The following is a 16,167-nucleotide window of genomic DNA, read 5'->3' as shown; positions in this document are numbered from 1 at the left end:
AAACTCACTTTTACTGGGTTCTAATAGAGTGTTTTTCTTCGTTTCCCACCGTTTTTTTACTTCTTCGTCAACTAATTTCTGGGACGAAAGGATCGATAAGCGAAGGTCATTGCTCGTTTCCCTGACGACATACATACTGAATGGGATCGTTGGCAAAGGAAGAACAGATATGTTAATCTGGAACGGAATTATGAAATTTTCCTATAGTTTCTAGTGAATTCAACTCCAACTTTCTAGTGACGGTAAAAAATCTCTTTGAGTGAAGGGTAGAACGAAGCCGCGAGCGCTTCAGAAGGTGTTATGTACTCAACGAACCAGAACTAAAATAAGCGCTGAAGAAATTGCCAATATCGCTTGCAACTGATATGGTAATTCATGTTCCGCACTAACAAACTACTGTATCTGGAATTTAATCCAGTTCCCAGCCGTTAAAAGAACGAGCGATCCATATCAGCACCGCTGCAAGCGCCAGGGAGTGTGTGGCTGTGCGAGCGGCGCCCTTGACGAAATTTATTAATCGATCAGATTTTTATGGCATTTTCGGCGGATGTCGATTGTTATTGGATTCGTAAAAACTGAAAAAAAAACACCTTTTGCACCGCACACGCCGCTAGCAACGTAATCTCCCTCCTCGCGAGCATCGGCAATGGCCATTTTCACGCTATATTTGCAATTTCACGTTTAGAGTAGGAGCTAGAAAATGTGCACAGCATCTTTACTTAGTTTCTCTTAATCTATCAGCTAATATCATTTTACTGCACCTATTTCCAACTAGTCGGTCTATGTTCGCTGAACAATGGCTGTATGATTATGTGCTCCACGGAACAACTGCTTCGCGACCGCTTCAGGATCCGATCCTGCCTTCCACATTGTATGAACCATTTTTTAGACGTAGGATATCGATCATCGTCGTAAAGGGGAAACTGCGTGCTGATATAATATATGCTGCTATGGTGCTCATATATGCTGGTGCTAATTGACCCTACTTGTTGCTCATAACCGTCACACGATCAGTTTATGTCATTTGAAATTCGGCTTCTTCCCTCCACTCCGTCCTGATCGCTTCTTCTTTCTTCCTTTTTTCACTGCTGCTCGATTCTCGAGAAGTCTTCTCAAGATTTGTTTCTTTGTTGTTCATATCTATGTGGAAAACATATATGATCGTTAGTAGTACTCCACATAAAGGTGAACGACAAAAAAATCATGGCAGGCAGAAGTACCCCTGCCAACTCCATATTCCCCAACAGTGATTTTCTTTCTGATGTTGTACCAGTGAAGGCTAGTTCTTGAAAGTAGTCCCAGTGGTAAACACTCGACCTTACGGTTCCCAGGAGTCCTTACTCAACAAAATGCTCTAAGAGAAACTTGCAGACTGCGTCCGAAACCTTATTTGCTTCCGGATTGGTTACGAATAGCTTAACATCGAAAATTCGATGTTAAGCTATTCGTAACCAGTACTTACGCCGAAATGATCCTATCTGCTCTTGAGTTGTTCACGCTTATTTTTGATGTGACGATATTTGCGGTTGTTATCTTTTTTCTTTGAGACTTCGCATCTTCTTAATGGGAACATTTTAGAATGGGCCGTGACGAAACTCGCATCTACGTTGGAAATCTTCCGCCAGACGTTCGTGAGAAAGACATTGAAGATATCTTTGCCAAGTATGGGAAGGTTCGCTTTGTGGACATTAAGGGAGGGCGTGGGCCGCTCTACGCTTTCGTCGAATTTGAGGACCCTCGGTGAGATTTCCTTGTTTTTCTGATTTGTACATTGGTTCAGAAATTGGAGAATACATCAATATCTTCATGAGGAAGTGCTATAAGGCTGTCAACAGATCGCCAATATCCTCAGTGGCGATGAGGGAAAAACTCTGCTCAAAAAACTTGAGGAGGAGAAATCCCTCATTTGTTTTCGATTGGACAAGACATCATCCTGCTCATAATAAGGATCTTGTTTCAGCCGATCCTTCTTCTTTCAAATGATTGTCTTTCAGACGTTGAAGAACGAAATCGATATTTGATATTTCTGCTTGGAAGCGTGCGCTGACAGCGCTGATGTTTCTGCGATACATGAACTTAGCAAGGGACTTTGACGTTCAATGAGACATTTAGTTCTTCGTATCGGGCGTTATTGATTTTCATAATAGCAGTGGAAGAGGTAGTAATTCTATAGGGGTGAAAACGTTCCAAGCATGATGGTGCAGTTAAACTCTACTTTCTAATTATAGAGATCATCAGTAGTTTTCAAGAGATAAAGAGTTTCTGTTTCTGCGCCTGTTATGTCACTCACGATTATAGTTTGAGGAAAAGTCCGGGTCTAAATGCATGATTGTGCATAACCTTGAAGAGTCATATTGATAAAACATTTTGGATTTTCAAATAAATCAAATGAAGGTGGTATTTGCCCGGATTGGTGCTCAATCTCCGAGTAAAGGGTGCAGTTTCAATTGGCTGAAAACAGCTGGACAGTTTCTTGCTTTTTTTCTTTTACTGGAATGCTAACACCAAGAACCGCTCCTGTATGTACCCACATATTTCTGGAAATTAACGACGGTAACATAACCAACATAGGGGAAGGATGGTTCTAATATTTTCGACGAATTTTACTCCAAAAGTAGCTAAGCCTTGTAATTCATAAGAGGATATTTCTTTTCTCATAGAAAATCTTCCAGATTTTTCTTAAATTCATTTTAGTCCCTAGTTGTCCGCCACAATTACATTAGGTCTGATTTCAGAGACGCGGAAGATGCGGTGCGTGGTCGAGATGGATACGATTTCGATGGTTCTCGTATCCGCGTAGAATTCACTCGTGGCGTGGGTCCACGCGGTGCAGGAGGAAGACCTTTGAGTGGTCGTGGTGGAAGTTTCAGAGGCCGCGGAGCCCCTCGAGGTCGTGGTGGTCCCCCATCGCGCCGTTCAAACTACCGCGTGATTGTTGAAGGACTTCCTGCTACTGGTTCCTGGCAAGACCTAAAAGTAACGCTTTCGTCCATGAGTACATTTTTGCATGGTTAAACCCTAAGCTCTTCTAGGATCACATGCGAGAGGCGGGTGAGATCTGCTATGCAGACGTTTCGCGCGATGGAACTGGTGCAGTGGAATTTATTCGTTTTGATGACATGAAATATGCCCTGAAGAAGCTAGATGATACTAAGTTCCGTTCTCATGAGGTGCGTTGCCACGGTTATCTTTCTTGATCGCAGGTCATATAGAACCTGGAACCCCGAGAATTAGTTTCCTCAATTTTTTGTTTGGAAGAGGGGGGGGGGGGGGGGGGCGAGGATTTTTCATGTAATTTGGTGTGGTTTCAGGGAGAGACCTCATACATTCGTGTACGTGAAGACACAAGCTCGGGCGGTGGTCGCGGTGGTAGAAGCCGTTCAGATAGCCGCTCACGCAGTCCACGTCGCTCATCACCGAAGTACAGTCCGAGGGGCTCACGTTCTCGCAGTCGCTCAGAATCGAGATCAAAATCTCGCTCTCGTACCCGCTCTCCTGAATAAGCTGTACGGCTTTCTCTTGTGACCGTGAAAAGGATCTACGATAACATTAATGGTACTTTTCTGCTTGTAAAGAAGTATTGTTCTTGAGGTAATTTTGAGTAAAGTGAACAATTATTTTACCTACCTCTTATTTAACTGTGGGTTACATGATCAAATTGAGTGTTATACTGTTCCTTTCCAGGGACCAGTTGATGTTAACCTGTTACTGTTGTTTTAATGAAGTTTCGACAAAAAATGATATTTGCATTTCAGCCTCCATTTCCCTGTGAGAAAGGAGGAGGAAGGAGGATGATATGATTGAACGATTTATCTAATTGGACATGAGGAGATACTGTAGGATATGTGTTTCGCCACGTTCATCGGAGTGGATATGCGGACCGCATAGTCTTAGGAGAGGGAAAGGGACAGACAGTACAAATGTTGGGAGGATGGGACCAATCCAAATCGGGGAATAGGAAACAAACGTAAGATCTTTTTGTTCACTTTTTCAGGAGTCGTCGTCGTGGCTCGTGCACTGGGGACTTTTACTTTATAATAAATATTTCTTTTTGTATTGTTGATGAATCTTATAGCTGATTGCCATAAGTTTGAAAAAAAAGACAAGCAAGGCTGGACATTGTATTCCCTGGATTGGCTTTGGATACCTCCACCAACTTTCTGTTATATCCTTCTGCAGTTGGTCTCTTCAAGTGTATTTTGTCGAAGAATGTATCATTCTCCGCTCACAAGGTGATTGTTCATAACTTCTTAATTTCTTGAACTAAAGCAACTTCCTATGGGTGACTATGTGGATTGGTTGTGCTGACGTGGATATTATCTCACATATATCACGCAGAATTACCAGTAGTAGTGTTTCCATCTTACTTTATTTCTTGTTGTCGAGTAGGCGGACGAAACTACGACTGATAATACAAAAAGACAGTAGTGGAAACAAAAAGAAACTCACGATTAGTATGAGGCTTTGAAACAAGCACTTAAATAATTTTACTTATTACTCAATATGTAGCATTCGTGGAAGCGGTTGCTCGAGTTCACAATAGACCATCAAATTTTTGCACCTTTTTACCTCTTTTCGCACTCAAATAGAATCTCCTTGGAGACTTTGGAGATCGATGTTGACTATACCACTAACCAGACGCCCTATGTATTAAAAAAGAAATGCTTTTACGTGGATTCTATGCCGTGGAGTTTTCCTTTTGTTCCCTTAGTTTGCCCTCTCTGTTATCACTACTCTGTCTCTAGATGTTGCCGTAGTAGTGCGTCGATAAAGGAAGATATGCGGAAATATAAGAAGGGATTTCGAAAATACGAAACCAATATGAAAACAGATATTTCCACCAATATCTTGATAGCTACTACCTGATCTTCTTCGTCTCTGAACTGCAACGAGTTACTCGTATATCATTCATTTTAGATTTTAATCTAATAAATCTAGGCACTCATCGAGCTCACCACTCAAGGAAGGAGAAAGGGAGTTTTTTTTTTGTTGGAAATGAACTGGAATTCTCTGTTTGTGCATGAAACGTGGCCTCGCAGAAATGAGGCAATTTCCACTACATGTGATTATCATCTATATTTATATTAATATATATTGTATATTCATATTGTGATCACGTACAATATTCGTGTGCGACCTAAAGCATATTTTAATTTGGATGAAAAAAGGGAACGATGTTGAACCAGCAAGGGCGCAGAACGCGTGATACTTCTAATGTAGCGAATAATTGAGAGGGAGTGATCCAAAACTCCAGATGAGTTAAATCACTGTGGTCCACTGCTGATCTACTTGTTGTCGATCATCTGCGTCACACTCGTTAAAGGATGTTAGGACTGGATGTGATGTTTTTGAGTATCAATTAACATACATTTGACGGACAAACGCTGGCGCTTTATTTTATGAGACTGTTCCCAAGTCAAAATGTATAGCTGAGTTGAAGTCTTTTTATACCTGAGAGAGATCATTGCTTGAATAATGCCCGGCTCGTAGACGTTTCCAATGGATGTGGATATATTCTAGCATAATCCAGTAAAACTTGAGTTCTAAACTCTACTAATCTCATGTGTTATTAACGCTATGGTCGCTGAACGCTAGGATCCGTTGATTTCCACTGCAAAGTTTGAAACGTTTGTCACTTTCATAAGTCACGGTCATCTATTTCATTGAAATCTGAACAGTGCGTGACGAACAGCAAATAATCGATACGCAAAAACACGGATTCTGCACTTTGTCACGCCACTGTTGTTGTTCGACACCCCAGTGGCACATGCTATGCCAATTTTTCATACCTGCTCCTCTAAACTTTGAAACCTTCATCCTTCCATCATCAAATAACAATAGACAATTCTCTGACCACGTATTTGTTCGTATATCTACCAAAAGCAAAAAATCTGACGCCTCCACAACACAATACGGCGTCCGGAGCGATTGATCCGCCCGCAACACATATTTGATTAGATGTCGTCGTTTACACAAGTGTGTCCGTAATTGCACATGTTACTTCGAATAGTTTCGAAACTTCGAGAAGACTTCTTTTGGAAATGGTACAAGTTGACTCCTTCCAGTGCGAAATTCGTTCTTAAGTTCTGTTTATTTTCATTTTTCCTTACCTTTCTTGGTTCTATGTTGTGCTTCACAACATTTGTCCTTCTTTACGAGAACAGTCGACCTGAAATCATCTTGGTGAGAACTTCTGTCCCACTAATGCGGGAGACATGATGGATTTCACCGCTGGTTTTCCGTTACCTTTTTGCAGTTTGAGTCCTTCATGTTTTAAGAGACGAAGACCATTGACAGTATGCAGGTTGCTTCGTCTTCAAAGAAGAAAATGTACTGAATGTCTGTATTTAATTGAGAGAAGCGAAAACTACCAACTGAAGTATTCAGTACTGAAAAGTACAACGAGAATAAAAGATTTTATAACGAACAAATAACCTTTCTAAATACCGAAGAAACAGGACTTACGAGAGCTGCAGTAGTGGAAGTGTTAAATCTTGCCATTTTGCGAGTGTTCTAAGACTTTGACTTGATGATGGATGAATTATGGAACCGCTGACGCTTCCCGCAGAGTTCCGACAGCTGGCGGAACCCGGCGGCCAATCTGAAGCGGAATGAAACGGCATAAAAATGGCCAGATTTCTCAAAAAAAAAAAAGAAGTACGCGGTAGCCATCCTCCTCCTTGATCGATTCGAACCACAGAACTGTGCTGTGGTATATTTTGTCTTAGGAAAGTAAAACCAGGAGTAAAATCCTGAAAGATCGATGGACTCGTTAGATCAATATTCCCACCCAAATTAAAAAACATAGTTGTAAATAGCGGGTGCTAAAACTCCAGTCCGAATGATCGAACAGTCTTACTGTATCTAGTCAAAAACATGCGAAAATCAGTAAGATCGGTTTATTCGACAAACGGATCAATTCTACCGTGCAAAAAGTGGTGTACGGTCTGCGTCCTGTCCGGAAGTACAAAGATGGCAAAGTTTGGTTCATATCGATTTTAAGGATGTCGGAACTGGATGTGATGTCCTTAGTTATCAGGAAACATACAGTGGACCCATAAACGCTGGCGTTTTATAATATGGTCTCAAGATTGCTCTCAAGTCAAACCCGCAGGTTAAAAAGGTAGTCCTTGGTAATTTCACACCGTGAGAACCACTACTAGTCGTGGCCAATTTTTGATGGTAGCAGCCATTTTCTCTGCTTCTGTCTTATTAGCCGGTCATGGATTTATCCAGCTGTGAAATCTCACTCTTTAATTTCACATTTATTCCTACTATGGGTGCATGCAGTGTCGTCAGAGGATGCATAACGCCTGCACTGTCGATGGATTGATATCCAACAAAGCCAACCCAGTCTTTCGTTCTTTCTCGAAAAACCCTAGAACTTCACTTCGAGCCAACCTCGTCCGAGAGGATAAGAAGGCCGATTTCGTACATCACCGCACCACAAACTCATTGTCCTCACATACTTCTTCATAAAACATCTAATATTTTGAACTGAGCTTGAATTCATTGTCGCATCTTAAAGGGATTGATTAGCTTCGAGCAATTCATATCCCTTTTCCCTTATTTTTTACCACAAATTTTCGTTATTTGTTGGTGTTACTCTGCAGTAATTCGTAGGATTGTGTAGTATTAGTAGGATTGTGTGAACGATGAAAGTCCTCCCATCCCCGCGATTGCGATTTCAGATTCAAGCCTTCTTTGATCGATTGTATTCTCTGATTTCATTCCATGATATTTTCCCGCGAATGATTTATGTGCGATATTTTCCAATGAAATAACAAAAAGCTTTAAACCTTCATTTGTTCCCGATGTTCTTTTTAGCTGCATTATGCATCATTTCGCTGTATTCGTTTCAAAGCTGTCGCGAGTTTTTCTTTCAGTTTCAAATGAAAGTGCTTGTGCGACCTCACTAGAAATCTTTTAAAAGGACCTTTATGCTTGATATATAGCTTATTTGAAGTAAATTTTATGTGATAGCACACATCGGATTTTTGGGCTAATAGTTTTTGACTCAACATTTTAGTGTCCTGGATTCTCGCTTTAAGATAGCCTGCTGTGAAGCATCCCGTTTTTTAAGGTGGGAATGCTGCTGGTGAGCAATAGTGCAGGTTTCGATTGGAATGACCTTTCCCACATACTCCAGGCTGACGCTCATCTTCAACCATCCCTAGTGCATCGCATGCTAGATCGATTTCTTTGAGTACTGGCGATATTGGTGCTAAAAACGAACCCGCAATTAGCGTATTCGCGTCCTCGTACTGCTGACGCCCCCTTTTTTTTAATGAAGTGAGGATCGAGGTGTCACCGCGCATCAAGTGCAAATAGTACGTAGGCTCGATCGATGCATTTTCCTTGATAACGAATTGTTCCGGTGTTTTTAGGGCCGAAGAATGTAGCCGAAGAAGCGTTATCATCAAAAGAAATGCGCATCTACGCGCAGGGAAATGTTAACGCCTAACTCTCCATTTCAGTTAAGGAAGTGTAAAGCAATCCCCTTTGAACCGTCGAACTAATGAAAAACTTCTTTTTACTTCTGTATTTCGGGAGCGTTCCTAGTAAACAACTTGTTGCGTGATGTTACTCCGTTACATATGACTTCTCTGAGAACCAATCTACGCATTTTTTTTTCATTTTCCACGTTTCTTTCTTGAATTATTTCCCCGTGATGCGCGTATAATTCAGTTTCTTCTCTAGAATCCAGTACACCGTTAAGACATTCTTCGATGAAATGATTAGTTGAGGATTGGTTGGATCCTAAATGTGGACAGTTATATCAGCTCTTCTATTTTTCATTGTGTTATGGAGGCTTTTATCAGGGCATCATTCAGCCACATTTTTGGTGCTTTTAGCGCTATTTGGAATACTGTATCGGGCCACCGTCGATGTATGATATTGACAGTAACCGCTGGCAATATCTGATGGGGCTTGTGTGGTGTTTTGGTATACAAAGCATCGATTTCCGCGATGCCTGATTGAAAAAATCCTTGTTTGAACCATAACACCCCTTTCATCTTTTCTAAAGTTTTCTCTGTGTTTATGGCATCTTAACACTTCTTAACTTATTTCTCATGTATAAGAAAATGGAAACTATCGTTAGCTATTTCTTTCACACAATCCTTCATGTATATTTCCTATCCATGCTATTTTCTTATTGATGATTATTTTCGTATCTGATTGTTCTGCTGCGATCGTTGCTTGTTCACTAAAGCAGCCATCCACTTTCCTAAAGTTGTTTTTTTTTAAGAATGGGTCGCGAAGATACCCGTATCTACGTTGGGAACCTTCCATCAGATGTTCGTGAGAAGGATATTGAGGACATATTTGCGAAATACGGAAAAATTCGTTTCGTCGACATTAAAGGAGGTCGTGGACCACTTTATGCATTTGTAGAATTCGAAGACTATCGGTAAGTTTCTTTGGATGTCAAATATTTCCTTATGAGCTATGTCTATGTGCAGTTGTTTTCAAAGTGATGAAGGAGTTATATCTGTGCAATTGGGAAATATTTTTAGTGCAAGTATTAATATCAACATTGGGGTTTTTCTATTTTTGATTTTATACTACCATTGAAAGCCCCTCATTATACTTTTTCTATCTCTTGTTCGGCTTTAAAAGTGTGTAGATGTTGAAGTTCGGTTGGAATTAACCTTGGTCCATACAATCTATTTTAGTCTTAGAAAGCAAGCGGATTTTTGGAGAATTTTAGTGAAAGGTTGTTGAAGGGGTTGTATGAATAGTCGTTGGTAATCAAAAATTATCTTTCAGACTGATTGCTTTTGCGCGTTGTTATAATTTTGTTTGCCCATCTACTTTTTTTCAGTGATGCGGAGGATGCTGTAAGGGGAAGAGACGGTTATGATTTCGATGGGTGCCGTATCCGAGTGGAGTTCACGCGCGGAGTTGGACCACGTGGTCCTGGTGGACGTCCGATGAACCCTGCCTATGCAAGGGATTGGCCTGCACCTCGTCGCGGTGGACCTCCATCGCGTCGTTCGAATTTCCGTGTTATCGTCGAGGGACTTCCGCCAACGGGATCCTGGCAAGATCTGAAGGTTTGAGTGGTATATTTATTTCTTGAAATCAGACAGAAAAATCTTTTTAGGATCACCTTCGTGAAGCTGGTGATGTTTGCTATGCTGATGTCGCTCGAGATGGAACTGGCGTTGCAGAATTCACCCGTTATGATGATATGAAATATGCCGTTCGAAAACTCGATGACACCAAGTTCCGATCTCACGAGGTGAGTTATTTCCCTTTTTTACAACTTTTTCGATCCAATTTTCAGGCGAATTTCTTCTATTTCAGGGTGAGACAGCTTACATTCGTATTCGAGAGGATACGAGCGTTGGGCCTCGCAGCCGCTCGAGGAGCCGTTCACGCAGTCCTCGTCGCTCATCACCGAAGTACAGCCCACGCCGCTCGCGCTCGCGCAGTCGTTCGCCGTCGCACTCTCCATCTCGTTCACGCAGTCGCTCTCGCGAATGAGCGCCAGCTGGACGGACATACATACTTCTGCGATGACCATCAAAATAATGGTACATTTACGTTCGTAAAATGTTGTTTGGTGTTTTGTAGTAACAATGTGTTACAGTTTAGTTTACGTTTACAAGTTTTTTTTTCACATGGAAATCATCTCAAATATTGTGTTTTGTTGTGGGTTTGGAATAGTGTTAGTATTACCTCTTTATCATTTTCATTGAATGAAGTTTTTTCTTGAATCTCCACTAATACCTGAAGTTTCAGCCTCCACTCAAAGGAGGAGGAGGATGAAGGAGAAGGAGAAGGATATGATGAATGGAGGATATATCTCTATCTCTAAAGGACACATTCAATAGGATATGAGATGACGTCAATGGCCCAGAAACCGATCACCACCCGGGGAGGGATAGGGAGACAATCCAGGGACATCTTCAAGTAGGAAATGAAAAAGGATCCCAAGACTTGACGGCGCCCGAAGGGAACGCGTCGTGAGATTTTTCTTATTATTTTCAACCCAGATTTTCATGAAAATTTGCATTACATAATACTATAAACAGCTATATTTGTGGTTTTGGCCAATTTTTACTGGCATTAAAATTAAGCTGACCTGCCATTTTTGGGTTATGCATTAATAACTAGACGAATGTGGATGTGTTTTTATGATTTTGCATGCAAGTGAATCACAGCAGCGTGCAATTCGTCTTGGAATGCCTCATCGCATATGCAAAAATGCGTTACAGTTTCTGTCTTCCGCATTTATGAACTGTAGAAATAACACATAGTGAAAACCCGTTTATACAGGAGGATGCTATTTATTAGGTGTGTTATCAGTAAAATTTTCTTTGCTATCCATCCGACATATTTTTGCTTTTATGCATCATCCCATGATGTTTGCCTCGTACAGTTCTTCTCTCTGCGAAAGATGGTTCATTTCTAAACAAAGAAGGAGTGACATAAAGTTAAAAGCATAGCATAAAGCATAAGCATAAAAGCATTACTAAGTCCCCGATCTTCTTACGTTTTTGCAAAACTGTGTATCGTTGGTTGTGGTCATTTAGATGGTAATTTGATTTTGAAGTTCGGAACGAAGACAGAAGAGCGCAATTTGCGTTGTGATAGGAGACTTCATGGTGTTTAACATTCAAATACACCTATCGAAGTATGGGTCCAAATCCGTTCCTCAGCGAGCTGGTGAAGTTCCGGATATGCCATGTGATTAAGTGTGTCTGTGCGATAGTTAGAATTTCCCTTGATTACTATGATTCTGGACGTGCACATGCACCAAAGGGATTATTTAGGGATCACCGTTGAAAACGTTAGTATTGCACTCGCGATTCGATTTCCATCAAAATCAATCCACTCAGGCTATCGTGAAAGCTTTCTAGCCCAGTTACTATTCACAGAAATTTCCATGAAATTATGTTTTTTAAGGTATAGCACATATTACTATTCTCAGATGATATCTATTAAGGTAAGTGTATAAGTAAGTGTGAGGAATAGCTGAAATCCCGTAGAATCTGCATAATTAACATTGAAAGATGCGCAAATAGCGCACCTTTAGACGACGGAATACATCTTCACGTTACATACATAAGAAACATTGTATTTTTGCAACATTACTCTCGTAGACAGGTTTTCATATCCCAGGAATAAGTTGTTGCTATCGTTTTCATAACTTCACTCTGGATTCAGTGTTCATCTGTATGACTTGTATTCTTTCTGAGCAGAAGATGAGTCAGAATCAATTTTTCCCGTTTGATCCGTTTCTCCAATATTTCGGGAACGATTTGGAGTCTCACACGTAATCGCAAATAAGGCTTATAAGGAAGAAGCGCAAATATGATTTATAAGGAACGAACAGTCGGAGTTATGAATGAATATCTATGTCGGCAGAGCGAGTTGTATTCGTTTTATGCTGCTGGGTTTCAGTTTCTGCCGCTATTAAATGTTATCTAGGTAAGCATGCTTTGGAAAGGGTTACTTTCACAAACCTCTGAAGAATTTCTGCACAAAATTACAAAGAAGTCCGTCTATTTATATTCTATTTATAGCGTTATGGTCACTTTTATTAGTGCTAGATTGAACCTTGGCTAGCTATTCCAAATCACGTTATTAATTATACTGATACTGATTCTCAGTTTCGATTTTTAGATCAAAATATTGAAAATTTCCTAGTATAACTTGTAATGAACATAAATTTCTTGTCGTCATTAGTGGTAATATGGTTTAAGATGCATGAGGCTCATGTAAATGAATACAGTAGCAAACCATTCGTAAGAATACAAGCTTTATTGACATAATATGATGTAATCAGACCCTGAAATGACCTCAAACAAAAAGCTATTCAACCTAGAAAGCAATTCTGAATTTAAGTTTTTCCAAGGAAATTCTTCTGTAAGTTAGGCAGATGTGGTTAGAAAGGTTTGTTTTCTGTAAAGAAAATATCGGTCATCGATAGGAACTTTGTGTCATCTTTCTTCAGTGTATTCTAGAAAAGAGAAACATTGTTCCTAAAGCAAATATAGTGACGCATAGTAAGGCTTTGCTCAACCGTTTGACATGACTCATCCTCGAATTTTATTCAGCGGCAGATGTTTTTATCGTTTTCCTCTAGGCCTCGTTATCCGGCTACCATTACCCCTGTTTTTCGGAGTTATCTTCTCTTATAAGTAACTTAAATATTGTGTTGAGAAAAAGAAGGTGAGTCTATGATACATTGCGTCATGAAGTAGAACATGTTTTGTCCTTTTTTTTCGAGAAGGGTTAAATGAGAGAAGAAAAAGTGTAATGATTCTGGTTTTTACACGGTAAAGATAATACAATAAAAGACACTTGTAAGCATTGGGTGATCCTTCAGTTCAACCGTATAGTGATAACGTTTTAAAAGACAGTTGTAAATGAGAGCATGGGAGCAGAGAAGGAAGTGAGGAACAAGGAACTTCACAAATGGGACCCATTCGCAGAGATCCATCTACGAATGGCATCCTGTTGAGTTTCAGATCATGTGTATTTAGGAGATCAGCTCTTCCATGGAAGTCTGCTTCTCAGGGAGAGCGTAGCGTTGACCGAATGTCCTGGTTCTCGTTTTTGTGTCAGGTACGGATTTCAGGAGTTCGTGTCCTACTTCATGTAATCTTCACTTTGTTTCTATTGCAACTAAGGTCAAGACCGTCTCCGCAGGCTTATTTTTTTAACCTTTCATCTCAATATTTCTGACCGCCTTTTTTTAAAAATATTATCTTACAAGTTATGTTCTTTATACAATATTCCAAATATTACACATGCTTAAAAGGAATGACGGTAGTGTATATAAAATACTATTCTTTTGTTTAAAATCGTTTAGTTTTATTTAATGTTTTTATATGCTTTAAAAGGTTTATATAATTCTTTTTTGCTACGACTCTTGCAGGGATTAACTAAGAGGGGCGGGTGGAGGTAATCTTCCGACATTATGGTCCTTCCAAATGTCTTGCTTGAAACAGTTCGTTTCACCCTACTATGTGTTTTTTTTTGAATTTGCAATTTTACCAGTAATTTTCCTTACGTTAATAGGTGAAGAATATCAATATTACTCCTTTATAGACAAGAGTTAACATCGGCTGACCTGAAAACGATCAATTTCTTTTGCGATCAAATCACTGACATCCATGGGAACCCTTTGGTAACTTGTAAGGTTTGTCTTCAAATACGAAGAGTCTACAGTGTAAGATCAGGCAGGGAATCGATTTCAGAGCGACGGCGCCCAAACTCCTAACACGGCCAACAACTTCAAAGCACTCGTTGTTTGTTGCAGTTCAGACTACTGTAACCTCAGTGTTTCCAATTCTATTTCCAGTTCTGCCTGTAGTATTGGAATGATTTTGCTTTCTGTGCTTTATAAATTTGTGTTCTAGTGGTTGAACTGATTTGAACTTTCAAGTTTGAAATGCGTACATGAAATTTGTTTTTGTGGACGAGTGGAAAAGATTAGATTTGCTTTTTGTTTGATTTGGAGATATTAATAATGCGTAATATCTTTGATCGTGTTCTTCGTTGGTTCAGATTTTGTAGTTCGTAAATAGTCGGAACATTCCTTTAAGAAGAACATGTCTGCTGAATTCAGTCTACCTTTAAATCGTGTGTGTAACTCTCGTGAAGACTAACTAGAAGCGTAGTTTATTTGCTGATTTAAGGAGAGTGGGACTGTTTAAGGATAAAAGAAGTGTCTAATGTTAATCAATACGCTTGGGATGTGCCATTTTCCTCACGTCATTTCGGAATCGCTTGAGTTTTACGAATTCATGTGTATCCTATAGAGAGATTTGCGGAGCTAGCTAATGTATCAGGTCAGTGTTTTCATTTTCTTATCATCCAAAATAATTCTGGAATAATTTTATCGAACGCGGAGGGATGAGGGCATGGTTGGCACCAGCCCGATTTCGAGATTGTGCAGACACAACAGAACCTCTCATCGATTGCGCTGCACCCGTCTCGTGGAAGTACATATAGAGACCTGACGAAGAAACAAGACCACAGACAAAAAAAAACACTTTACAGTTGGGTCAAAGTGAGCTGAGATTGGGCGTAGTTGCGTAGGCAGTTGCGCTCATGGCGTGGTGAAGCTGCTTATTACGATCGAATTAGGACTGTTGGTCATTTCTGGAACTTTTCGAATGGACTACAGCAAGCGAGGACCCCAGAGATCTCTACCGCGCTACTTTGAGCTGACGCGAGTGATTCAATCCGTTTTGACCCGACTGTACAACATGACAGTGTAGTTAGGTCAAAACGACATGAAGCACGGACAGTTGCATAAGCGGCTGCCAAGAGCCCAAAGGCGGGACATCTTTTGGGTGGCTAGGAATTGAAGTGTGCCTACCACATACTTCAGTTCTAACTAAAATCCTTCAAACGCAGTTGGGACCTTTTTCTGTAGAACAAACTTCATGAACTTCAAAAGAGACGAAAACACTCCAGCTATAAGGAAGCTTCGTATCAGTCTGCTGAACCCTTAGTCCTGTGAACATACATTGAATTCGACATCACTGTTGAATTACACGGGTCCAAATCTTCCCTTGTTGCGGCATGTGTACACTTATTTCAGGGCAGCTGTACATACACCTGTCACCAATTTAATGAAAATTACGTTTTAGGATAGTGTCTCAATGCTAAGGCATTACGGAAAACCACTAATACAGAAGGGAAAAATCGAAAATGTAAGGGTTATCAACGAGGACCATAAACACATCCACGACCTCGTCAAATGACACAAAAATATCCGGCGAATGTGGACTATCGGTGAGAAAACGAATAACTGAAATGTGAGCTCTTGCCTACTTCAGGAATATGCTGTTCTACTTGCTTTATCAATGTACTTCAAGTTTGAGAAGAGGTAAGAATTGATCAGAGAGATTTGTAAATATCATTACGGTTCAAGGATGTCAAAGTAACTGACAAATGCGTAAAGGAAGTGACTGAACAATTCTAAAATGTTCAACATCAAGTGAATAAATCTCGCCATATTGTGTAAGTTTTCGTTGATTTCAACAAATTCATTCTTTAATATAAACTAAATCTTTCACATTTCAATATATATTTAATCATAAAAAACAAGCATAGAATGTGAACTAGGTAAATACAAACCATTGCAAATGTCAATCATGTGCTGAGGCTTACTTGACGACAAATTCATTTTCATGGATC

At 40.1% G+C, this 16,167-nt stretch overlaps 3 protein-coding genes across 5 annotated transcripts; all 3 read left to right on the top strand.

Annotated features, from left to right (window-relative positions):
- Positions 1 to 1,579: 1,579 nt before the first annotated feature.
- On the top strand, positions 1,580 to 3,503 carry RB195_012370 (uncharacterized protein; the record flags this gene model as incomplete). The annotated part of the gene is made up of 4 exons (XM_013447255.2): positions 1,580 to 1,740; positions 2,736 to 2,976; positions 3,033 to 3,170; positions 3,312 to 3,503. 4 exons carry the CDS (start codon positions 1,580 to 1,582, stop codon positions 3,501 to 3,503), a joined length of 732 nt encoding a protein of 243 aa, XP_013302709.1.
- A 706-nt stretch (positions 3,504 to 4,209) lies between these two features.
- Positions 4,210 to 10,841, top strand: RB195_012369 (uncharacterized protein; the record flags this gene model as incomplete). 2 transcript variants are annotated; one of them, XM_064194187.1, is made up of 7 exons in its annotated part: positions 4,210 to 4,232; positions 9,251 to 9,412; positions 9,827 to 10,058; positions 10,109 to 10,246; positions 10,312 to 10,393; positions 10,476 to 10,541; positions 10,750 to 10,841. In XM_064194187.1, the coding sequence occupies 7 exons, from the start codon at positions 4,210 to 4,212 to the stop codon at positions 10,839 to 10,841; spliced, it is 795 nt and encodes a 264-aa protein (XP_064051770.1). The 2 variants fall into 2 exon arrangements, with proteins under 2 accessions (XP_064051770.1, XP_013302710.1); XM_013447256.2 differs by lacking the exons at positions 4,210 to 4,232; positions 10,750 to 10,841 and having other exon boundaries at positions 9,252 to 9,412; positions 10,312 to 10,491.
- A 313-nt stretch (positions 10,842 to 11,154) lies between these two features.
- RB195_012368 (uncharacterized protein) lies at positions 11,155 to 15,914 on the top strand (the record flags this gene model as incomplete). Of its 2 annotated transcripts, XM_064194185.1 has the most annotated exons (4): positions 12,369 to 12,441; positions 13,500 to 13,581; positions 14,068 to 14,158; positions 14,217 to 14,378. In XM_064194185.1, 4 exons carry the CDS (start codon positions 12,369 to 12,371, stop codon positions 14,376 to 14,378), a joined length of 408 nt encoding a protein of 135 aa, XP_064051769.1. The 2 variants fall into 2 exon arrangements, with proteins under 2 accessions (XP_064051768.1, XP_064051769.1); XM_064194186.1 differs by lacking the exons at positions 12,369 to 12,441; positions 14,068 to 14,158; positions 14,217 to 14,378 and adding exons at positions 11,155 to 11,218; positions 15,902 to 15,914 and having other exon boundaries at positions 13,485 to 13,581.
- Positions 15,915 to 16,167: the final 253 nt, after the last annotated feature.

This window comes from Necator americanus, chromosome III (genome assembly GCF_031761385.1).
Source record: "Necator americanus strain Aroian chromosome III, whole genome shotgun sequence".
Classification (NCBI taxonomy): Eukaryota; Metazoa; Nematoda; class Chromadorea; order Rhabditida; family Ancylostomatidae; genus Necator; species Necator americanus.
Note: the sequence above shows the minus strand (reverse complement) of the source record. Positions and strands in the feature narration are given on the sequence as shown.